The sequence below is a fragment of the Chionomys nivalis genome, chromosome 13, assembly GCF_950005125.1.
Source record: "Chionomys nivalis chromosome 13, mChiNiv1.1, whole genome shotgun sequence".
Taxonomy (NCBI): Eukaryota; Metazoa; Chordata; class Mammalia; order Rodentia; family Cricetidae; genus Chionomys; species Chionomys nivalis.
In genome coordinates this window covers 65,054,459-65,079,763 of record NC_080098.1, presented here as the reverse complement: position 1 = coordinate 65,079,763, position 25,305 = coordinate 65,054,459, and the positions used below count along the sequence as shown (strand labels likewise).

At 45.6% G+C, this 25,305-nt stretch overlaps 2 protein-coding genes across 2 annotated transcripts in view; one reads left to right on the top strand and one right to left on the bottom strand.

The window, feature by feature from the left end:
- The first annotated feature begins 5,351 nt into the window (after positions 1 to 5,351).
- Positions 5,352 to 10,321, top strand: LOC130885543 (spermatogenesis-associated protein 31E1-like). Its single transcript, XM_057787075.1, has 5 exons — positions 5,352 to 5,531; positions 6,254 to 6,305; positions 6,863 to 6,923; positions 7,171 to 8,303; positions 8,388 to 10,321. Exons 1-5 carry the CDS (start codon positions 5,352 to 5,354, stop codon positions 10,319 to 10,321), a joined length of 3,360 nt encoding a protein of 1,119 aa, XP_057643058.1.
- A 9,431-nt stretch (positions 10,322 to 19,752) lies between these two features.
- Positions 19,753 to 25,305, bottom strand: part of Iars1 (isoleucyl-tRNA synthetase 1) — a 50,110-nt gene continuing 44,557 nt past the window's right edge. The window contains exons 31-34 of the mRNA XM_057787561.1: positions 24,716 to 24,841; positions 23,241 to 23,384; positions 22,032 to 22,184; positions 19,753 to 20,287 (exon numbers count right to left, since the gene is read on the bottom strand). Of these exons, the coding sequence (XP_057643544.1) occupies positions 20,205 to 20,287; positions 22,032 to 22,184; positions 23,241 to 23,384; positions 24,716 to 24,841 (506 nt within the window). The 3' untranslated portion in view covers positions 19,753 to 20,204. The remainder of the gene's footprint in view (positions 20,288 to 22,031; positions 22,185 to 23,240; positions 23,385 to 24,715; positions 24,842 to 25,305) is intronic.

The following is a 25,305-nucleotide window of genomic DNA, read 5'->3' as shown; positions in this document are numbered from 1 at the left end:
TAAGCTATGCCTCCACAGTCCACATCGATCTCTGCTGGCTTCAGGATCCTACCAGCACAGCCAATTAAGCTCTGCTTACTGTACTCAACAGCTTCCTAATCCAGGTCTCAAAGTCTTCCACATCCTCCAAAAACAGCTCATGATCAGGTCTATCACAGCAGTAGCCCGAGTTTTGGTACCAACTTCTGTACCTTCTGTTGTTGTGGTGATAAAACACCATGGCCAAGGCAACTCATAGAAAGAAGGGTTTATCTGGCTTACAAATTCCAGAAGGGTAAGGGTCCATCATGATGGTGAAGTATGGCAGTGAACAGTGGGCATGGTGGCTAGCACAGAAACCGAGGGCTCACATCTTCAACCACAAACACAAAAAGGAGCTCAACCTAGAAATGACAGGAGTACCTAAACTATCAAAGTCTGCCCCCAGTAACATACTTCCTCCTGCAAAGCCACACCTAAACCTTCCCAGAGAAGGCCACCAACTGGGGATCGAGTATTCAAATGCTGGAGGGCATCTCATTCAAACCACCACACTGCGTTATATATTTTTAATTAATTAATTCTTTATCTATTTTCTGTATGTAGGTGTTTTGCTTGCATATATGTCTGGGCATTATTTGTGTGCCTGGTGCACTCAGAGGCCAGAAAAGGATGTCAGATTCTCTGGAACTAGAGTTACAGACCATTGTGAACTGCCATGTTGGTGCTGGGAATCAAACCCAGGTCCTCTGCAAGAGTAGTCACTACTCTTAACCACTGACCCCTTCCTCTAGCCCAACCACGTTGCTTTTTTTTTTTTTCTGAGAGAAAATCTGATTTTACTACATTTTATATTGCTACTGTGGTATTTTGAAAGAAAATGGCCCCCAAAGGGAGTGGCACTATTAGGAAGTGTGACTTTGTTAGAGTGGGTGTGGTCTTGATGAAGAAAGTATGTCACTGTGGAAGTAGTCTTTGAGGACTCATATATTCTCAAGCCACACCCAGTGTCTCAGACCACTTTCTGTTGCCTGCATAAGATATAGAACCATCAGCTACCTCTCCAGCACCATGTCTGCCTATACACCGCCATGTGCCATCATGATAACGGACTGAACCTCTGAACTGTAGACCACCTGATTAAATGATTTCCTTTATAAGAGTTGTTGTGGTCATGGTTTCTTTTCACAACAGCTGAAACCATAACTAAGACAGATACTTAGAAAAACCCAATGATTTAAACATGTGACTTCCAGGAAGCAATTGTAATATATTTCCCTTAAAAGGTAACATGACAGTTTTATTGAAGATGTTACTGTTGGGATAATCCTTTTGTACACTGTCTGTTTTACCTCACTTGCCTTAAGGTTCCTTTGGATAGGTTTAATAAAGAGTGGAATGGCCAATAGCCAGTGAGGAGTGGATAGGCAGGACTCCCGGGCAGAGATAGGAACGATGAGAAAGAATCTGAGGCGGGAGATTGGCCAGGCTGGTGTGGAGAAAGTCAGATGTACAGTACTGAGGAGAGGGAGTAACATGGCATGGGGCAGAATGCAGATGGATATAAATGGGCTAATTGAAGTTTTAAGAGCTAGTTGGAAACAAGCCTAAGCTAAGGCCAAGCTTAATATTAATAAAAAGTCTCACCGGGCGGTTGGAGGCACATGCCTTTAATCTCAGCACTCGCGAGGCAGAGACAAGCAGATCTCTGTGAGTTCGAGGCCAGCCTGGTCTACAAAGCCAGTTCCAGGATAGCCAGAGCTGAACCCTGTCTCAAAAAAAAAAAAAAAATTTCTCTTTGTCACAGCTGACCCAAGCTGGTGGGAGCTCACCGACTCTGGACTGACAGCTGGGGATCCTGCATGGGACCTAACTATGTGGGTTGCACATACGAATGTTGAGTGGCAGTTATGTGGCTTGACCTGTGTGGGGAGGGCAGGGCTAGCAATGGAACCAGGACTTATGCTGGGTGCATGAACTGACTTTTTGAAGCCCGTGTCCTATGGTGGGATACCCTGCTCAACCTTGATATGGGGTATGTGGGGGAGCTTGGTCCTGTTTCAACTTGGTATACCAGATTTTGTCTACTCCCCAAGGGAGGCCTTACCTTCTCTGAGGAGTGGATAAGAGGTGGGATGGAGGGAGGTGAGGTGGGAGGGGGGAGGGAGGGGGAACTAGGGCTTGTATGTAAAATTAAATATTTTTTAAACTAAAATGTCTCTGTATCATTATTAGAGATCTAGCAATATAAAGAAACACCTGTTGCATATCACTATAAATAATAGGGCAGAAAATGGCTCTTTGAGAATGTTTCCAGCACAGATAACTTTTATGACTGAAACTAACCTTACTAAAGAGACCGGAGACAGTTTCACTAATTCAGTCCCTTAAGCTTGATTCTGAAACACTGCGCTGGGTTTGTAAGCCATACTCAATTCACACAGAACACATCAGTTACCTGATACCTCAGAACTGACAATTATAAAAAACCAACATATCAGTCAACTCTGAAAAACATGTCTTAGCTGGCGTTTCATAGCTGTGAAGAGACACCATGACACCGGCAGCGCTTATGAAAGCAAACATTTCACTGGAGCTGCTTTACAGTTCAGAGGTTTAGTCCATTATCTCCATGGTGGGAAGCAGCGCACAGCCAGACCTGTGGTGCTGGAGAGGAAACTGAGAGTTCTGCACCCTGATCAGCAGGCAGCAGGAAGAGAGGGACATCGGGCAAGGCTTGAGCATTTAAAACCCCAAAACCCACTCTCAGAGGACACGCTTCCTCCAAGAAGGCCCCTCCTACTCAAAGAAGACCACACACACCTCCTAATCCCTACCAAGTAGACCTATGGGGCCCGTTTTCATTCAGACTGTCACAACATGGAACAGGCTCTACATCCTGCAGCATCACTTCAACCATGGTCTAAGTTTTAATATAAAAATGAATACACACACTGTTCTAGATTCATTTCTGTTGCTGTGATAAAATTCCCCAACAACAACAACAACAAAAATACAACAGAGAAGGGTTAGTTTCAGCTTACAATTCCAGGTTACAGTCAGTCACTGGTGGGAAGTCGCTGCAGGAATCTCAAACAGCTATTCACATCACGTCCATATTCAGGAGCAGAGAGGAGCCCCTTACATGCCCAGTTCCTGACTGCCTACAGAATGGTGCTCTCTAAAGTGGACTGAACCTTCCTACATCAATTGACTTCAGATAGCACCCCACAGATACGCCCACAGAGCAGACCAAGGCCTTTCCAGATGATTGTAGACTATGTCAAGTAAACATCTGTCTCGTTAGTTTTTCTTTCACCTTCATACATGGTAGTATGTATACTATTTAATATATACAAAAGGTGGGAGGTTTTGATGTATGGTTTATTGCCAGTAAACAGTTCATCCATGTACTTATATACACAGACGTACCTCGGTGACGTGAAAGATTCTTGGTTGAAAGGGGGCCATAAATGGACAAAGTTTAAGCATCCCTGCCCTTGATCAAATGTAGAAGCCTGCTGCTACGTGTGTCTCACAAATGCCTGACGATCCTGCTGTCAACCCCCAGGCCCTAGGGTGGAGGTGGGCATGGGCACTGGGCTCCCAAGCTCCCCAAGGTAAATTGTGCTACTAAGAAAATGCCCCATGGAGCAAACACATCTGTGCCCACTCGGCCATGGGCCATGAGCTATATCCTGTGTCCAGTGGAGCCTGGTAGAGGTATGGCAATGTATACGGGGCAGCAGTAGTAGGGTATCCACAGGGTATCCTGATACTTATCTCACACACACACACACACACACACACACACACACACAGGCACTTCACATGTGTCAGGTCCAGCTAAACAGCCATCCATCCCAAATAAAGGATCTGCTGAGTATCGGGCCATGGTAGACACCAAACATACTTGGCTTCATTAAAGTAGAAACAAGAGCTGGGCTTTGTTGTCAACAATGGACACAGACTCTCCTGCTCTGGTCCCATAAGCAAGCTGCTCAGAAAACAAGACCTGAATTGAAACACTGAAGCTGCTATGGGAAGAGAAAGGGCAAGCACTTCATATGTGGGCATAGGCAAGAACTGTCTGAATGTACACCAATGGCACAGGAAAGAGCCCCACTAACTGGCAAATAAGAATACACAAAATTAAAAGGCTTCTGTGCAGCAAAATCTGCTGTCATTAGAAGGAACAGACAGCCCAGAGCATGGGAGAACAGTGCTTGTCACATTTGGGGGATGGTGCCCTTAAGATATAAAACGCACAAAGAATTGCAAATATTTAACATCCAAAGCCAGCTTGTCAAAATGTGGACTAATGAATTGAACAGTTTTCAAAAAAAAAACACAGAGAGGTGAATACATATTTTGCAAAGATTTCAACATCGTTAGCCTTCAGGAAATTCAAGTTAAGGCCACTTTGAGATTCCGTCTCATCTAAACCATAATGGCTGGCATCAAGACAATGAAAATGAAAACTTCTGGCAAAGATGTAGGGAAAGAACTCTCAGCAACTGCTATTGGGCTTGTAAACTGCAGCAGCATGGTGGAAACCAGGATAGCGGTTCCTAAAAAACAGAACTGCCATAGTTCCTTGATAGCATTCCTGAGCACGGACTCAAAGGAGGCTGTCCACATCCTGCCAAGGAGATGCCCACACATCCATGATGAATGTGGCACTACTTACTACAGCAGGGCAATTAGCAAAAAATGCAATAGTGAATTATATTAAAATTTGCTAATTAAAAAAATAACCTATAAAGAAAAGAAGCAAACACTAAACATTCAAATTTTCATGAAAGATTTGTTTCACGATACTTATTCACATGCATTCTTATGATTGAGCCCAGACTTCAGTTTTCCTCAATATTCTATTGCTGAAGAAGAAAAACTAAAATTATATTTTGTTGTAAACTGAGAAAGCTAAATAAATGAGTTGAAGCAAGACATGACTGCATAATGAACAGATGTGGAGCTTCAAACAGAAGACATCCTGAAAGTAACAATCCTTAAGATACAATTCAAGTTCCACAGAGAAGCCCAATCTATCAAAAACTATGAACCTGATAGATTTAAGCAGGCATCTTCCAGGAGACAAAGAAATTCTTGGGGTGAGGGGGCATGAAACAAAACATGGAGGAAGGTCTGTCTCAGACTGTTCCAGCAGGAGGACTTGGAAGGAGGGAGCAGAGAAACCAGGAGGCAGGAGGGTCACTGGGCTTGAGGCTGCGGAGGGGTTGTGGCTCTCTCCCTCCTGCCAGAAGCCCTTTGTGATGAGGAGGCCACAGCTGTGTGATGAGATGGCCTGACAAGCCTCCTGCTGGACTCCCAGGACTCAGTGGCTTGAGGACTGCAGGGCAAATTAGAAGATGGAGAATTCTCTCTTTCAGCTGAGCAGCATTAGTGACTACTGGATGAGCCTCAGCTCCATTGTCATGGAAATGAGCTTTGGTGTTATGTGTGGAGCAGGGCTCTTCTTGCTACTGATTCCCTTCCTGAAGGAGTACCCAGCATCACCACCACCTGGGAGTAGAAAGAACCCCCCAAAGGTGAGAAAAGCTTTGGTTGAAACACAATGGAGTGTGTTCAGTCTGTTGCTCACTACTGTTACTTCCCCTTTTCCTAGTAAAGCAGAGAGACAGCTGAGAGGAACTCTCCAGAAACAGCAGCACCTCATCTGCAGGGGCTGGAAAGTAGGGCATGGGTGTGTGTGTGCGGGGGAGGCTTGAGGTGTGTGCCTGAAGCTCTCAGACCCTCTGTGTGGTGTGGCTGAGAGGCCACTAAGGAAGACTGGCTCCCTGGGCAGACTGCATTTCTGAGATGGAGGGGATCTTAGGGATAGGACAGGCTCTGAGAAAGAAGTCATCTGTCCTCTGTTCAAGCCCAAGTTCTGTGTGGGTTGAGCTGATGTGAAGGGGGTGGTGAGACCAAGGCCCTCAGACCAGAGTTCGAGTCACCTCAGGTCTGAGGAAGTGACCTTACCCAACAGCCCAGAGGCAGGAGCAGAGCTCAGCCTTGGGGAGGATCCTATCTGAGGAACACTGACTGAGGACATCCATGTAAGGGTGGCATAGACAGCCCCTTCTTGTGTTTCCAACAACGCCAAGGGGAAGTGTGTTTATACATAGGACAACTGAGTCAAGGATGGATGAGAGAAAGCTCTCTGGGAAATGTGGATTTCGTGTTCTCCACCAGCACAGGGGGCAGGCAGCTTGTTCACCAGAGAGAGGAAGAATGGGCCCGGCTCATTTCTGTCCTTTCTCACTGTCAGGTGGTGAGGAGGGGGCAGAGCAGGACCAGGAAGAAAATTGTTTCTGCAAAAGGTAGGCTTCTGTTTCCCTCTGGAGAGGCAATTCCTTCTGCCCTGTCCTCACTGATGAGAGCCATGATGGGAGTCATGCTTCTGAGATACAGGATGCAGAGCACTGAGAAGAGGAGGCTGCTGGGAAGGAAATCAGAATCAGGGAAACTCCCCAGGTTCTGTGAAAGAAGGAAGCTTGGCCTGGAGTGGGTGCTGCCCATGGGCTAAGGGTGAGGGGTGTTGTTCAAGGCAGCTGTGATGCTGTGTCCCTGTAGCGGGGACTCTCGGGTCCACCTGAGAGCAGGTAGCTGCAAGTCCCTCAGGCCCACTCCTCTTTCAGATGACTGATCCTGTGTCCTCACAGTGTCATATGGGGAACGGCAGGGGCTGAGGAGGAGCAAGGAAAGTGTAAATGAAGAGATGCGGTCCCTCCGCGCCACTTGCTCATTCTCAGTGTTCTCTGTGCTTGAACTCTGGAGGTTGGGCAGTAGAGTCCTAACATGGGAGGTCTCTAAGAGGGGTGCCGCACCCTCCTGTGAGATCTCGGTCCTCTCCTTCATCCTGTATCACCACTTCCAGGTGGCAGAGATGGCAGAAAGAATGTGGAAGAGACCCAGAATGCATCACGACATGTGGAAATGTAAGAAATCTACCTCTTGTGAATTAATTTATACCAACCAGGATGCGAGCTCGGGGCCTGGGGTTTTTCATACAGGAGATACTATGCAGGGTGGGATTGGAATACAGCCCTGTTGGATGTGACCATAAGGGATATGGGATGTGGAGGCAGTGGAATGACTATGGGCTACAGTGCCGTATTTATACAGACTGATTGGCATCTGTATCCTCTGCTTGGAGCTGATGCTTTTGCTTCCTGTCTTCTGCAGCCCCATCAAGGATCCTTTATTGGACTCCATGCCATTCCCACCTTGGACCGCTGATAAGAAACTGGATCAGCTTCCCCTCTCTCAGCTGTTGTCTTACCTCAAGATCTTGGAGAATCTTATACAGCAGAGATTTAGCCAGGTTTTCTGGGGCATGTCCTCCATGCTCTCTGAGTCAGTGGTGGCTTCTGCCTGGGTCTCCAGGAGCTCTTCCTCTACAGCAACTAGAACTTCATCATTATGTAATACATATGGCCCTTTCCCAGCTCTACCCATGGCTCAAGGACTTCCACCGATTTCCCAGACCCAGCCAGTGCCCCATCAACTTGTAACATCCAGTTTGGTAGGTGTGACACAGGTCCAGACACTGGGCAACCTTCCAAGCTCTACACCAAACCAAACACCCTTTTCATCCAAGAGCAGTCCCTATGGAACAACATGCCGTAACACTGGGGTGAAGGCATCGGTGTCCCTCCTGACTGAAAACCAGTCCTGGCAGCAGGGTCTGGAGTGGGAAGACACCATAGACTCTAATGTACAAAATCAGCAAGCAGGCTTTAGCTGGCCCACTCACAACTCCCCAGGGGGTACCCTGCCTGCCGAAGCGGTCAGGTCAGCCTCCATCCTTCCTGAGCATTGTCAGTTCCTCCAGCACCATGAGGAGACACAGAGTGAAGATAAGGTGACTGAGCTGAGGGAAAACCAAGGCTCCTACTTCAGGATCCTCTCATCTCTGGAACTGACACAGCTGTGGGGACATTTCCCAGCCAACAGTCCTTGCCAGCCCAAGAACAAGCCTGAACTCCCAAAGCCTGCTCAGCCCTCCATCCTTGACTCCAAAAGCTGCAAGCTGAGCCAGATGATGGGGTCTGTGCCCTCGGCGATGCCCTTAAAGAAGCTAGCAATATGTAACATACATGACCCCATCAAGAAGGGCCCCGGTTTAAGGGCCAATAACTTGCCTTGCACATCAAGCAGCAGCCCTGGGAAAGGCCTGGAACCCAGAAAGCCTGCACTGAGGACAGATCAGCAGTCCTATGTGAACACCGCCCAGGACCTTTCCTTCCTCGACCCAAAGACTCAAATGAAGCTGGAATTAAACATCATGCAGCTTCCTATGAAACGTAGGAGACCATATCTACAGATTCTTGAGTCAGGGGATCTCACCACACCAGGGATTCCAGCCTCATCCCTTCTTCAGTCTGTGTATCCCTCCTCACCCACCTCTGTTTCTAAGTCAGAGTACTGTCCCAAGGCTGCCGTGATTCTGGAGAAATTGCATCACCAAGACCCAGGAGGGACAAGGGTAAAAACTCTATCAGCTGCCAGCCTACAGAGTCCTCTATTTTCATACTCGCCTTCAGAGGTTGCGGTGATGCAAAGAGTCACTCCATCTGCTGCCAGCCATGGACCCTCCAAGGCCCATCCAGCTACAAAGTACAACAACCTAAGCACTCGAGCCCATGCTTACTGCCTGCTGGCAAAGACCCAGCAGAGCAGGACTGTCCGAGGGACTGGAAGAGGCAGCCTGCAACCAAGGACCAGCCTAAGAACTGACAGGCATGAACCATGGAAGATGTTTAAGAATGTGACCTCAAGACGTTCCTGTGTGAGTGGGAAGATGGTTGATCCTGAAGTAAGAATCCCATCTTTAGTGGTCAAACAGACCAGCAGAATAGCCGAGGTGAAAAAAGAGACACATCCTCCATGGAAAGTGACCCTTGGGTCCAGGAAGATTCCCAATGGCCAAAACATCAATACCAATCCCATAGAATTTAAATCTGTAGCAGCCAATAGAAACCCAGGCTATTTCCAACCAAGTCCACAGCACTCAAGAGGTCCAGCTCTACAATCACAGATGTTTAATGAGGTTGACTTCAAATCAAACAAGCAGCCACAGCCATGGCCTACGGGGTTTCTTCTAGACTGTCAAAGTGCTGTGTGCCCTTTCTCAGTCAGCTCGTCTTCAGGGCACTCACTGCCCAGCTTCCAGAATAGATCCAAAAATCCTAAGACTTCTCAGGGCCTAGGTGATCTGTTCCCGAGGAAAGATCACAGCCAGGAGACTCAGAAACTCAGGGTCTCCAAGGATAAGATTCCAGCAAGTAATCACAAAATATTTCATTCCAGTGAAGAGAGGAAGGATGTTATGAGATCTAGAGCCAAAAGCCAGGGAGAAAAGTTGGGGAGAATGGGGCTCTCCCAAGCCTCGGGCCTCATTCAACTCGAGGATACAGATATCACTGAGCATCGGCCTTCCTTTGATGTGCCAGGAAAGGAGCAGGCTCCTGCAGGAAGCTTTCTGAAGAAAATAGTAAGGAATATTCTGCAATATCTCAACCTCAGCACCAAAGACAAGGAGCAGGGGGGTTCTCTGAAGAATGAAAGCCCCCCACCATCTCCTATACAGACTCAGGAGGTAGCCATAAGTGAGAAGCTCATCTACAATATGGCAGCTGAAGCACAATCTCTCATGGATGTTGTGGTCCAGATCCTGGTGGACAGGCTGGGCCTTGATCTAGAGGACCCATCAAAGGTACAGTGGTATAGAGTGGGACCCATGACATCCCAACTGGGTGTCTCTTCCCACTCTTCTGAGGATCTCTATGCCACAAGGAAAAGCCGACCAGTGAGAAGAATGAGTCGTGGTCCCCACACCAGTCCCAAAAGCCACAACCATTCATTCACACACAGGGGAATCGGAGACAAGCAGCAGCCGAGTGTTGATGCCCAGAAAGCCTGTGATCAACATCAGAACAGAGTGAAGAGGGAAATGGGCTTCGACCCACTCCTCACCCTCAAGGGGAAGACCCAACCATTCCCGTACAGAACTGGAGACAAGCAACAGTCAGGCACGGCCATCAAAACAGCCCATGACCCCTATCCCTATCAAATTAAAGTGAAGAGTGAAATGGGCCATCGTCCGTCTAAGAGCCGCAAGGGGCACAACCATCCATCCTTACACAGAGAAACTGGAACCAAACAACAGTTGGGTGTTATCCATAGAACCTGTGGCCCACATCAAAGAACAAAGAAAGGAATGGGTTATGGCCACCTCAACAGCTTCAAGAACAACTATCTGGTCACACACAGGGGAACTGGAGACAAGGAGCAGTCATGTGTTCCTACCCAGGGAGCTGGTCACCCCAAATAGACCTTACCAGCATAGGCCAAGGAGCAGGTACCTCGGGCCACTTTGGCCTTCGCCCACCAGTAAGACTCCCAGCAGCCATCTCATCACACAGCCATTGGCTCCCCCAGTGCTCTCCTGGTAGTAAACATTGGCCTTTTTCCTACAAAGTGAATCTTCTTCCTACTGAAGCTCGTCTTCTGTTGCTAATGGCTCCTTCCCAGATGGGAGCTGCTTCCTAGTTCATGCTCATGCCTTTCAGTGCAGTGGTTTCTGTCTGTGGTGATGGGGTGGGGAAGGTCAGCATCCTTCTGCCCCACTAGAGTCTCCAGCAGGGATGGGGCACGGAGGGCTGGGGTAGTCTGTCTCCCTTTCTGACTAGAGCAGGAGCCAGACTAGAACTTACAGTGTGTGACCACAGGTGTCTACTGAGGACTTTGTCACACAGGCCTACCCAGTAATATAGGAAGTACTCTCAAAGAGCCCCAAGCATCTCCTCGGGTTCACTCAGTCCCCTCTCTGGAAACCGGTATCCATCCTGCCCATGTCATGGGCCAGACCCAGAGCCCTGAGGCCCTCAGTCATCACAGTCCCCAAGTGGGGTTCTCTACTTGGGCTAAGGTTCCCGAATGTCCATCCAAGGTAATATGATTACCTCTCCATCTTTCACAAAATTAAAGATTGTAAACAATAAATGGTGTTCACCTCTAAGAAAAGAATATACCCTGATTTTGTGCAGTTTTAGGTGATATCTAAAACTAGCCAAATGTTTAAACGGCCTGTTTTTCTAGTGCCGACAATATCTTCCTATGCTAACACAGTTGTCACTGTGCCGACATCTAATATGCAATTCCTGTGATATTACATCGATGCTATAGAGAATTTCTAAGTATTTTTTAGATTAATTTTTGGTGTTCTATTTCTTGTGGTTAAGGTCAAAATCCACAATCCTTAAAAAGTAATGAAAGTTAAATGGCATCATAAATTAAATGCCCCTAACAGAACATTCTGCCAAACATTAAAGAATACATGCTCTCCCCAGCAGTCCATGGGACTTTCTCCAAACTAGACAAAACATTAGGACAAAAAGCAAGTCTCAGCCAATAAAGGTAACTGAAACCACATGCTGCATTCTATATGACCTCTGTGCACTAAAGAAAATACTGAACATACACAAGTTCATGGTTACTAAGCAACACACCATTAGAATAAACTTGTATGAGAAATCAATAATATTTTTAATTCTGAGAATTAAATGAAAGAAAAATGAAAATATGACATCAAAATCTGTGGAACACAATGAATGACAGGCAGTCATAAGAGGAATATTTATAGCACTATGTACCTACACCAGAGTCTAAAAGATCTCAAATAAATACTCCAAAGATGCACCTGAATGTCCTAGAAAAACAAGAACAAGCAACAGCCAAAAAAAAAAAAAAAATTAGGAGGGAAGAGAGAATTAAGATTAGGAATGAAATTAATAAAATAGAAACTTAAAAAACACAAAATATCAACAAACCAAAGACTTGGTTCTTTGAAAGGATTAATACAGACAATTCTTTGCCCAAATGAACCAGAAGAAAGAGGGGGAAAACACCCAAAATAACAAACTTAGAGATGAACAGGGGACATCACAACAAACACTTGGAAAACTCGATCATAGGAACATATTTTAAAATGATATATTCCACCAAGGAGGAAAATCTAAAAGAAATAGATGGATTTCTAGATATATACAACCTAAGTATGATGAGATAAATAACTTAAATAGATTCATAACGCCCATGGAAATAGAAGTATATAATGCACAAGTATGAATGGAGACCAGAGGGTCACTTTTGAGGTAGGTTCTTCCCTTCTGTCATGGGATTTAGAGATTGAACTCAGGTCATCAGCAAGCAGTTTTACCTGCAGATCCATCTGACTGGACCTCTTTTTTTTTATTCTTTCTTTTAAATGTTTTATTGACTCTCTCTTTCCCCTCCCTTCCTGCCCCCATGTGTGTATGTGAACATATATGTGACACAAACTTTAAAATCAACTTTAATATTCCAAGACTTGAATTACAAATGCCTAAACCCCAACTCCACAGTTACAAGCATGGTATCTCACATTCACCAAATATAACCAACTCTAAACACTATCAAAAACAACTTAACTCCTAACATTTGAACAGACACTGTCACCCACATAAGAATACACATATTAGATTCTCAACACTCAGCACAAGACATGACTATATTCAATAAATTTCACATTGCATTTTTAGCCTATGTTCTAAAGTACATGTAACAAATCACACACTCAGTTCCCTCACACTCCATGAAACCAGCAAGCACTCCATCATATTTCCATGAGAATGATCACGCCAAAATTCTCATGCCCTCCAAAATCAAAATGCATACTTCCTCACATTCACAAACACGCAGACTCCTAACTTCCTATCAACACACACCCATGTGCTCTCTCTTTCTCGCTCTCTCACACACGTGTGCCCACACAACACCCTATGTGATTTTACTCATATAATAGACACAATTTAATAAAAAAAATCTTCATCGTAAATTCTTTTTACTCATCTAATTCTCACACAATGCTTTTCTTGATTATTGCCATTTTTACATGCATGGGAAGACACAAAATGGATAAAAACATAAGCTTTTCGATTGTGCATGTCCCTAACATCACCGTGTAAGTGTTGCAGCTTGGATGGGCATGTATCCTGGCAGTCAGGAGCCAGGGAATACTACAAAGTCACTTTAAGCATTACAGCTCTGCTCTGGGAAAGGTTTCGGGGAGGTGGGCAGGATTTTCCAGGGTGACCTGAGAATGATGGGGGTTTGTGGCCTGATTCTGGGGCAAGCTCAGGGATTGGTGGGATTCTGTGGCTTGACTAGAGGGCACTAGATAACTCACTTAAACTGTGCTTCCTGGGAGCCTGTCACATGACTGGGAGTCATAGCACATAATTCCCCCTTTTCCAGGCCCGGACATCATGAGTGTGCAGGAGGACCAAAGGCCTGCCTCAATAGTCACCCACAACCTTCACCGGCGCTGATCCCATTAGCAAGCTATTCAGTATCTCTGGGCCTGTTTCCTGTGCTAGGCATGACGCTTGCCTGTGTTCATGGTTATGGAACACAAATTAGACGGAGTTGGTGGCCAATGACAAGATGACTGTCATGCCCATACAAGTGCAAAGGGAGGTTGTCTACCCTTGTCAATACAAGCTGCTCCTCCACAATGGTCTGGGGTCAGGATCAGAGAGGAGATACACTACCTGCTACCCAAAGGCACAGAATTGACTTTTCTTAGTAACCTTTGCTTCTCTCAATAAGGCATGGTCAGCGATAGCTGTGCTTGGAACTGAGGCCTCAGCAGCCTCATGCGTCCCTGCTCTGCACTCAGGTCAGTGTCAAGGTAAGAGAAGGCCCTGGAAATTTGTCTTCTTCCACAAGCTAGTATCCATCCGGTGGACTCAATGGCATTCTTAGTGATAAACTGCCCACACAATTGCCCCCTGCATCCAGACTTCAGTGGGAAGCTGCTCTTCATTGCACTAGGAAGGTGTCCAGAACACCACAGGCAATTCACACAAAAGGACACACAAGCTGACACGGGCTGGCTGAAAGTCCCAGCCCAGTGAAGATCAAGGTTTCTGTCCAGGCCTAACTCCAATGGCGGGCACTGGCTACAGCTTAGTTCAGTAGCTACCAATAATGCCACGTGAGACTACTGTGCGCCAGGCCTGGCACGGTCCACTCACCTCACCTTTCTGAAGTGGAGTACCATCTCAGCAGTCCAGCCAAAGTGACACACATTCTTCTCCAGCTTGCTGGGCACTGTCCTGTCAGACAGAAGACAGACTTGGTTCTGATTAAAAAAACTCCTCACACAAAGGGGCCCTTCCCTACCCTTCCTAATTTGTTGGACCAGCATGCCGTGGGGCTAGGTCTCATGGCCTGGGAGGAAATTGGGGACATGGGACAGTCAAAGGAAGTTAAGGAGGGAGGGGATGCAGCTGTCCTTGGGGACACGACCCAGATCATGCTTCCCAAGCTTTGATCTGCTCTGAGTGGCCCTAGAGCCACCACCCTTCTGCCTCCCCATACTCACCCCATCAAGGCTATTCACCAACCTGGGGTCACAGGTTCCACTAGTAGTAATAGTCCCACAAAGACAAAAACCATTGCTTTTCTCTCATATGCAAAGTCTGGGGATTTGAAGGAGCCTAAACATAAAAAGAGGAATCACTGGGGATGTGGAAGAGGACAGTGGCCCGGGATATCTGAAATGGTCCTCAAAGTGCTGTGCGAGGGTCTGGGTCCCCGAGCCACCACGCAGAGTCTACAGTGTGCTGCACGGGGGCTGGGTGGCCCCAAATGACAGTAGGACCAGGGCCAACGTGGTAACACCTAATCCAAAGTGGTTTACAGAAGCAAACAACACAGGGTGAGGGAACCCCATCAAAGCGAGCAGTGTCGTGGCAGACGGCAGCAGACAAGACTGCGCTGGAGGAGTAAACTAGGCAGTACCTCTCCTGATTTCCTGGCACAGTGCACTCACACTCGGGCACCAACTCTGCCACTAGTGTCTCCGTAGAGAAAGCTCTGCCTTCAAATCAAGTCAGGCACCAACCGCCTCAGTAACCCTCGCTCACTTCCAACTGTGCCTGACCCAGAGTCTGATGGTCACAATCCTCGAACTTAGCCAATCAGACTTGCCAGGTAGAATGGGCTCTCCTCATTGGCCAGGTTTAAGTCATGTGATCTGCGCCTGTACTGGGGAAGTGTTTGCGTTCTGTTAAGGTCAGAATCTGGGAGCGCTGTGCTAAAGAGGCTTGGCGTGGTCATGGGGAACGTGCCTAACCCACGCTGCCTCCCTCACCCCACTTTCTTCTGGCCAAGAAGAGCTCGGGAAGGCATTTCTTCCCTTCCCAGACCCCATCGCACAAGAAATACCCTGACTTTCTGAAAGTCGGAGTTCGGGTTTGCCTCCAGCCATTAACTCTCTTCCAGATAAAGTGTCACAAGGGTAAGGAAGGAGCACTTTCTCACAGTCAACTCCCTAACTGGTGGGCTGCAACCCACAACTGCAAAAAGAGAAGTCTTTTTGTTATCTTAGCTACAGAAGTGGTCTTGTAAAACTCATCTATGAAGACTAAGGGAAATAAGGAAACTGAGTGCTATATCCCATATTCTAAGTGTATAAACATTTTAAACATTTGGATGTTAGTGGTCATAAAAGCCAGGCTTTCTCAGATTGGAGACCATTTACAAAGAGCCACGTGTCAGAGAGGGTGCAGTGCTGAGCTGAGAGACGACTAAGAGGTCCCAAGCAACCGAGATGCAGGGCAGAGGGCTGAGGCCGGAGTGCAGATAAGCTTACTCAGCATTCTCCAAGGCACAGTGACATTAAAAGCATTTTAAATTTTAAGATATATTTTTTTCTGTCCTGCATGTAACCCTTGACCATAAAAAAGGGAGACTTGTAACTCTCAGGGCTATGAAGGAAGTATTTTGTAGCCCTGGCCAATGGTAATTAGGCCATAAAACTGACATTGGGAAGCTGTACAGGGTTAATCACTGTCCTGGGTTATCAGCCAGACCTGGCAGAGACTGGAACAGCAATTTGCTTCACACTTTTTTTTTTTTTTTAACTTTGGCTCAACACATCAGACAGGTTGCTAGTATGTCCTTGTATGTAAGATTGCTTTTTCTGGGAATAATTTATCTTAAAACCCATTAACAAGGCACCTGGTCTAAAGCTACCTTGAAGTTTTATATCAGTTGATTGTTTTATTAAGCTGTGCTCCAAGACAGCTCTTAATGGAAACTTATAACCCCTGACTTGGGCAGCATCTTTTTGTATTTATTTTATCCATTGGAACTCTGTGTAGGCTAACACTATTAATACCAATCGGACTATACAGTTAAGGAGGAGCCACCTTCTTGACAATCCACAGATAAAAATGCCCAGTAGTTCAGGACTGCATTCATGAGATACACACATATTAGATACAGTGAGGAAATTCCCCATAGCCACTAGGGAAAGAATGCAATTAGCACAAGTAAAATTACAGACAAGTAAAAGATATTCTGGAGTTTGTATTTCTCGTAGGCCTTACAAAAACAAATTTCCTCCATCATTAAGTTGAGCTTCTGGTGGGTCGACACTAGAATATTAATTGCCACTTGCTGTTTATAAATAATGACCTGCAGCAATTTTTCATTATTAAGGAAAAATTAAATTTAAATAACTCGAGGCAAATGTCACCAAGTTCATGAATGTTCACTAAACACTGACCCTTGATCCTGTCCACCCTCTAACCTTGGGGCCCCTTGACCCCACCTTTCTCTAGCCTCTCACCCCGAGGGCCTTGCTGCTTCCCAGGTACTCCAAGGCCTAGTTCTTTCTTGATGCCAGAGACACCATTAGTGACTTCACTTACTATTTCTGTCCATAGCTCAGAGGGGTTTTCTTTAAATCCATAGTTCCTCTTATACATCACTTCTGGAAAAGGTGGACTACAGGTCAAACCCAGGCTGGGCACCCTAATTGGAGTCAGTGCCAATAGCAAAGATGGCTCATGCACAAGACAGTAGCTCAGGACTTGGGACTCTGAGTCCTGGGAAATTTAACATCACTTCTGTACAGGACAGGCCCAAGGACCTCCTGATTTTCAGCCTGAAGAGAGGAGATACAAAACAGGCTCAATGGAGTTCAAGTGCATGAATAAAAAGCCCTGGGCAGGAAGCAAGCAAGACCGAATCAAAGCCACCGTCAAGAGGAAGGTCCAACAAAACCGGACTTGCTGAACATAGCGGACAATGAGGACTACTGAGAACTCAAGAACAATGGCAATGGGTTTTTGATCCTATTGCACGTAATGGCTTTGTGGGAGCCTAGATAGTTTGGATGCTCACCTTAATAGACCTGGATGGAGGTGGGTGGTCCTTGGACCTCCCACAGGGCAGGGAAACCTGATTGCTCTTTGGGCTGAGGAGGGAGGAAGACTTGATTGGGGGGGGGGGAATGGGAGGTGGTGACAGGGAAGAGGCAGAAATCTTTAATAATTTAATTAATTAATTAATTAATTAAGAAAAAAAAAGAGGAAGGTCCAAGTAGGGAACCATGGAGGATGCCATGGTCTCAGCTCCAGCTGAGACTAGGGGTTTCCAGTGTGGAATCTGCACAATGGGCACCAAAGCCGTTCACTCCACACCTAGGCAGTGAGATAAAAGAGAAAATGCAGAGTAGGCCTTGCTAGGGTAGGCTGTGGTTGAAAAGCAGGGAGTTATTGTGAGTGACGGAGATGCTGATGGTGGGGATAGCAAAGGAAGGGTACAGCAAAGGATCACAGTTTAATAAAGGATTAATAAGGTCTCTGTGTGTTCTACAGAGAAATCAACATATGTAGGAAGTTAATTGAGTGTCTGGAGTTGCTAACAGTAGACTCACCTGTGGCTACCTTCTCATATCCTCGTAGGTCACGAAGCAGAGCCCAGGGACCAGAAGCAGGATTGCTTATATTGCTCCAAGGCCTACCCCCCAGGACCCATCTCAGTCAGGTTCCAGTAGCATGGTCACCTGTGGGGGCTATTTCAGATCCGAACCACAAGTCGCCTTGCCATAGTGCCTCAGTGGTGAAGAAGCCTTACACTTGTCTTTTTGTTCCCGGGTGCCAGTCACTTCAAGTGGCATATCCCACGTTTAGTCAATGCCTGTAACTCTTCGGAACTCGGTCATCTGAGGGATGGGGCACTGCTGGGGACTGAACACCTCTATCCATGTGGGGGGTGGGGCTGCACATTTGCCAGAGCACACCTGGGGAGGTCAGAGAACTTGTAGGAATCAGTTTTCCAGGGACCAAATTCAGGATATCAGGATTAGCAGCCAGCAACTTTACCCTCTAAGGTCCTACTGGCTCTCTTTTTATTTGAGATTTTGTGAGTATTTGCCTCAATGTATACAGTACCTCAGAAGGTGGCTTTGGATCCCCTGGGCCTGAAGTTACTACTTGGGTGTTGTGAGTTGAACTCTTGTCCTCTGGAAGAGCAGCCAGTGCTCTTAACCAGGAAACCATCTCTCCAGCCCCTTTTGATTTTGAGACTGGTTCTAAGTTGCCGGGGCTAGCCTTGAACCCTCTGTAGCCCAGGAAGGGCTCCCCCACCAGGCCTACTTCCTTCAGTTGTCACCGTCACTTTCTGCTTTTGTCGGTATCTGTTTTGTTACTGTTCAGGTGCCCACCACTTTCCAGTTTCATTTGCCTGTTTGATTTAACCTGTATTTTGGGGACTTGTTTGTTTCACTTATTTACTTATGTTGAGATAGGATCTATTTAGCCCACCCTGCGCTATCCTCAGCCTCTCTAGTGTTGGGATTATGTGACACAGTTATCGGGATAGATGGTCTTATAGTATAGATAGTCTTATAGATCTCTTTAAGAGTTGGTTTCCAAAGACACTGAAAAATTTTTGTGTTCGTGTGCATGTATGTAGGTGCAAGTATCTGCGTATGCATGTGCATGTCAAGTCCAGATAGCATCCGATGTTCCCTGGGAGGTGTTGTCTTTTTAAAAAATATTTTATGTGTATGGGTATTTTACCTGCATTTATGTCTGTGTACTATGTACATGTCTGGTACCTACAGAGGCCAGAGGAGGGCATTTGGTCCCTTGAAAGCAGTCACAGATAACTATGAGCTGCCATGTGGATGCTGAGAATTGAACCTCGTTCTTCTGGAAGAGCAGGCAGTGTTCTTAACCATCGTGCCATCTTTCATTGTTTTTTAAGAAAGGTTTCTGGGGCTGGAGAGATGGTTCTGCTCCTATGGGTCCTGGGCACATGCCCACACTTATGCAGTTAAAAATAACCAAAAGAAATTTTTCTCCCCCGCAAAAGCCATGGTTGTCATCAGCCTGGAGTTCGCCAAATAGGCTAGACTGAATGACTGAAAATTAGACACAAGTCTGCCCGAGGAATAAACCACGCATCACTTACACCTGTTCTGTCTTTTGAGGCACGGTCTCACTGTGTAGCCCTGGCTGGCCACAAACTCACACCCATCCTACTTCTGCGTCCTTAGAACTGGGATTAAAGACTTGTGTGCTACTTACTACACCTGGCTATGCTTGGCTTTTAGTGGTGGTTTGGGGATCAAACTCTTGTCCTTGTGTTTGCTAGGCAAGTGCTTTACCAGCTGAGCCATCTTCCCAGCCTACTTAGCCACCACCACCTTGGTTTATATTTTCCTGCTTCACTATGTGTCTTGCAATCTTTTGTTATTTTGTTTTCCAGCAGGCCTCTAGATATCTGTGAGTTCAAGGCCAGCCTGGTGTACAGAATGAGTTCCAGGACAGCCAGGCCTATACAGAGAAATTCTGTCAGGACATCTCAAGTTTCGTTAAACTATGGGAGAATAAATTACTTCCAATACAGTATCTAAGAGAGTGTTTACTGTTTTGATTTAATTAAACTTAAAATATCTCATCAAATCACCCAGGAAAATCCAGGTAGCAGAAATATATAACATGTCCATTTCTTCACAAGGTCTCAAATCAGTTTCACAAGGCCATAAAATGATATACATATATCTGTATATATGTACTATGCCATCTAAACCACTCCTGCCTTCTGTACTAAAGAACTCAAGTATAGAAATAAGCTTTGTGGTGCTGAGGTAACATTAGGGCCCTCCCCCAACATAACTGCATAGGTGTTTAAGGTTATATGTGAACATTATGTAAGGTCTCAGGTCAGTCAATCCCATCTGAACTGTTGGTTCAAAGCAGCATATCAGACATGTGGCCACAGGAAACACCTTAGCTGAGCCCATGTGTGTGTACGTGTAAGGAGATGGGCAGAAGTCAGGGCATGGCTGACTGAGGCTGCACGGATCACTATTAGCCATCTGCAGTTGTTGGCAGGACAGACACATACACAGTCTTCATGTTCAGAGTCTTCATTGGGATATCTTCTGTAATTTCTAGAAAAGAAATTTTTCAAAAAGTCAATACTCTGTTCCGTGAACACCTAAAAACATTGTCAACAGTCCCATCCTAAGCCTCTGTCCTGGCTCCCAGGGGGTCTCTAAACTGATGGCATTTCCCGACAGGGGTATCTTTGTTGCAGACAGGGGGCTCTGATTATGTATTAGCTTGTCAGCAAGATGACTCAGGCAGGTGGCCACATGAGGAGAACTTAGCTGTCAAGTGTGTGAGCTGGTTGGTTAACTTGTGAGACAAAGATCAACCACACAGGCCATGGATTAATTGTCTACATATTAAACCTCAACAACACTCTGGACACCAAGTTCCACCAAGCTTCCCTGGGTGGTGGCACTGCCTGGTCAAACGACTAGGGACTGGAGGAGGTAACACTGGCTATTCCTCCATGAAGAAAGCATCACTTGATGTCCCATCCATCTCTGCCCTTTGCATCTCTTCCTCTGGTTAGCTCTAATTGGTATAATAAACGCATTTGTGAGTATAGTATTTTTCAGTTAGTCTGTGAAGTATTTTTGCAATTATGGAATCTGAGAGTAGTTTGAGGAAATGCCTGAGGCTGTGTTGGTATCAGCGGTGGTGATGGCATAGGTGCCTCCCATCATACAGATAATAATGAACACAATTTTAAAATTGTGCTCAAAACTTATAAACTTAAGAATACCACAGTCAGGGCTGGAGAGATGGCTCAGCGGTTAAGAGCACTGCCTGCTCTTCCAAAGGTCCTGAGTTCAATTCCCAGCAACCACATGGTGGCTCACAACCATCTGTAATGAGATCTGGTGCCCTCTACTGGCCTGCAGATATACATGCAGACAGAATATTGAGAACACTGTATACATAATAAATAAATTAAAAAAAAAAAAAATACCACAGTCAGACTGCAGAACATCACAGACAAAGAGAAATCCTAAAAGAAGCGAGACTCTGAAAGAATATCATGCAAGGGTAAGAAAGAAAAAACCAGCTGAAAAATCCTAAACACAGCTTCAAGGATGGAGGGACATTCTGATAAGAGCAAGATGCTGGGCAGCAGCCGGGCGATGGTGGCGCACGCCTTTAATCCCAGCACTTGGGAGGCAGAGGCAGGCGGATCTCTGTGAGTTCGAGACCAGCCTGGTCTACAGAGCTAGTTCCAGGACAGGCTCCAAAGCCACAGAGAAACCCTGTCTCGAAAAAACCAAAAAAAAAAAAAAAAAAGATGCTGGGCAGCAGAGAGATGTCTGTGAGAAGCCTTGAGAAAGACAATGGAGATCTCCGTGTGTTTGCGGCCCAGGGAGAAGATGCATGCAGCATGCTTGAAAAACTGAGAGGGGACAAGACTGATGAATGTCAGCTTAAAGTTCCCATCAGACTCAATTTCTAAAGAAACCAGTTTGATATTTAAGGTCAGGAAATATGGTAATTTACCTAGAAGTATGCCCTCTTAGGGTACTGCCAGAGAGATGAACTGTTTTTATTATTTCTACACTTAACTGAAATAACATGGGACTGGGGATTTAACTCAAGTCTCGCACACGCTAAGAGAGTGTTCTGCCACTCCGCTACACCTCACTTAAGCTATTATTATCTTTAATTATATTATGGCTAATTTTTGGTTAATTTTCCAAATTAAACAAAACAAGACAAATATACAAAACATTTTCACAGACGAAACACGAGCAGTTACTGGCACCAAAGTCTCTTTTCAAAGGAGAAAAAGCCTTACAGTCACAGCTGCCTCACCCTGCGTTTGAGTCTCATTCAGAAACAGCTTCAGCCTCCTGCTCCGCAGTCCAAACACTTTGGCTGCCTCATACACAAGCCCTTGGTGGCTGAGTCCATTCTGTCCAAGCGGGTTTTCAAGCAGGAGAGTGCCCACAGTTCCTGTTAAACACTCTGGAGAAGAAGGAAGAAAGCCGGTCAGTTCTGGAAAACTAGTGTTCCAACAGTGACGGCCACTGCAGACAGCACCAACTGGCAATGGAGAGGGATCCCAAGTCGGTACAGGAGCTTAAGCTGGAGGCATAGGCTACGAAAGCAATCTATAAAGTTCAGAGAGGCGAGGAGAAGAGAAGCTGACATCTGAAAGCCAGCCACTGGGTAACTGATTTTCAGTGCATAGTCAGGTGAAGAGACGAGGATTGCAGCAAAAAAAAAAAAAAAAAAAAAAAAAAAAAAAAGAAACAAAAAGAAAAAAAGAAAAAGAGCACACTGAGGGGAAAAGCAGCAGCAAGGCCCGTGGGTTGAGGCTGAAGGTGTCCAAGTCCTCAGGACAGATTTCTAGAAAACAAACATAACATCACAGTGTGAACTAGTCATTGGTGGCACATGCCTTTAATCCCAGCACTCGGGAGGTAGAGGCAGGTGGATCTCTGTTAGTCCAAGGCCAGCCTGGTCTATAAGATTTAGTTCCAGGACAGGAACCAGGCACCAAAGCTACGCAGACAGACCCTGTCTAAAAACCGAAAAACAAAACAAAAACAAAAACAAACAAACAAAAAAACCAAAATCAAACAAAAACCAAAAACAAACAAAAAAAATCACATTGCAAAATCAATAGTTCAGACATGGAAACAACCGAGTTCCACGTAGATATAATTTTACCTAAGATCATCATTTTGTTTCCTGACTGTCAGAAGAATGATGTCTTTCTACATAAACGTACTGCAAAAATCAAATCAACAAAAACAAAACAACTGTATTCCCTGGAAAAGCATGGGAATTAATACTCTGTTTATTGATACAGAGAGGTAGTGCAAGCTGGCCTTAAACTTGTAGTATTTCTCCCTCAGTCTAAGTGCTGGGATTACAGGTGGGTGTGCAAAACATGCTTGGCTGGTGTCCATGTGCTCAAGTCGACTGGAAGAATAACCTGAGTCAGAGATCTGAAGCTGGAAAGGAACCTTAGTGTCCAGCACTCACAAGCTGAGTGCCGAGGATGCACACACATACCTTGTGGCTCAGCATTGAGGAGCTGCAGGTTGATATACTGACACAGAAGCGCGCTGGGGCTGTTGGTGGCAGAGGGGGCTGCTCCTGCAGTCACACACAGTGTCCTTCCACTCAGACTCAGCAGGTCAGTCTGGTTCTGTACTTCTAAAAATAACAACCATTCTGGAGTCACTCACCTTCTCCTAAGCCACTAGCATTCACTTCTAACTCCACTATCACCCATCCGCATACAGAGATGGCTTTCCATCATTTGTTCACCAAAGGACATCACTTCTCCCGCAAAGCCAGGCGTTAAAGATAACCGAACAGCAGGAAATGTTTTGTTTTTGTTTTTTTTGTTGTTGTTGTTTTTTTTTTGTTTTTTTTGTTTTTTTGTTTTTTTTGGTGGTTGGGATTGGACCCAGGGCCTTCTGCATGCTTGGAACTCACTCTACCACTGAGCCCTATACCTCCAGCACTGCAAATACAACCTTACAAATAGGTTGTCTGAGTGTTGCAAAACTAAAGAGTAAAATATTTGCCATTTAGCTTTTGTGGAGATGCGGGGGTGGGGGTGGGATGTTGCTGAGGACCAAGCTTATGACCTTGTGCTTGCTAGGTAAATGTTGTACCACTGAACTAAAAATTCACAAACCCCCTAACTTAAAATTCAACATAAATTGTTTTCTTCCCATCAATATTTTCCTCATATATTACAGCTACTCTTAAATTTTTCATTCTATGAGAATCTCAAAATTTACCAAGAAAAACTATATTTGAAAATGATAGTTATAGTTAGCAAACAAGTTCTAATTTGTTTCAGAAATTGGTGTGTATGTGTGGTGTATGTGCTTGTGTAAAGATGTGAGTTGGTGTGTGTGTGCATATGTGCAGGCTCACATTAGGTGTCTCCCTTGATTGCTTTCCACTTCATTTATTGTTAAAATCCCAAGCACCTTCCTTTACCCACTGAGCCACCTCATTGGCCTCCCCTTTATTCTCTGAGACAGGGAGCTCATTGGTTGGATTAAGCTGAGAACCTGGGATCCTACTGGCTCACATGTGGGATCTCAGGCGCGCTGCTGAAACATCGTTTTAGATGGGTGCTGGGGACTGGAACCCGGCTCATCACACGGCTTTACTCCATGAGCCACCTCCCTGACCCGAGTTGTAATTAAAAGTGGACTCCAGGTCCGATTTAGTAAGGCCCAGGAACCTTCTGATAAGCTCACAACTCAGCAGGGAGGGTGAGTCCTGATCTGTCTCATGGCTAACAGGGACAAGGGAGGATGAAGGCCTTGACTTCCTGTATGTCCAAGGTTTCAGTCATACCATAGACAGGGGCACAGTAGAGACATGGCAGCAGACACCGCTGAAGAACCTCTACTGCCTCAGAGTGAGGAAAACACAATGGCTCAGCCACATAACTGGCACCAAAGGAAGACCTTGGCCAGGCCCCTCGAGCCAGCGACAGTAGCCTCTTGCTCTCCACATACCCGTTTCTCCGTGGAAGACCGACAGCTCCGCATTCTTAACACCAAATATGCTGGTAACAACACTCTTCAGCTTTACAAGGTTCAATTTATTATCACCTTTTGGATTCTCCAAAAGCAGTACTCCACCTAGAAAGTCGCAAAAGCAAGGTCTCATTTAGTGCAGTAAAACTTAAAGAAAATGTTAAATTTGGAAGAAAATCGATGCAAACGGGGGTTTGAGACTTTTTACAAGCTAACAACACGTTCCTGCTTAGAAGGGGCTTGGCAAATCTTTGTGGTCAAGGAATAAAACCACCAGACAGTTTGTCCTCGTCCTTTCCAGGACACAAACTTTCGTATTTACAACCCTCATTTTGCACTGCGTGCCTTTTGTAGATCCCCAAAGTACAGAGTGGTTAAAATAATAATCACTGTCCTAAAAAACTATCCTCAAGTGGCCCGTAATGCTGACATCCCACAACCAGATTCAACTGTCCACATTTACTATACTGATTCAAGACCTGGGTTTTCTCTGCATTCTTATAAGCACAGATTTTAGTTACTTTCTAGTGTGTGAGGTAATATCATTGTAGTTTTTCCAAATCACTTTA

Bases quoted from the DNA above. Each gene is read 5' to 3' on its own strand.
- LOC130885543 (XM_057787075.1), top strand. From the start codon at position 5,352: ATGGAGAATTCTCTCTTTCAGCTGAGCAGCATTAGTGACTACTGGATG. The intron at 5,532-6,253 runs GTGAGAAAAGCT...TCTCACTGTCAG, and splicing joins GTAGAAAGAACCCCCCAAAG to GTGGTGAGGAGGGGGCAGAG. The intron at 6,924-7,170 runs GTAAGAAATCTA...TGTCTTCTGCAG, and splicing joins GCATCACGACATGTGGAAAT to CCCCATCAAGGATCCTTTAT.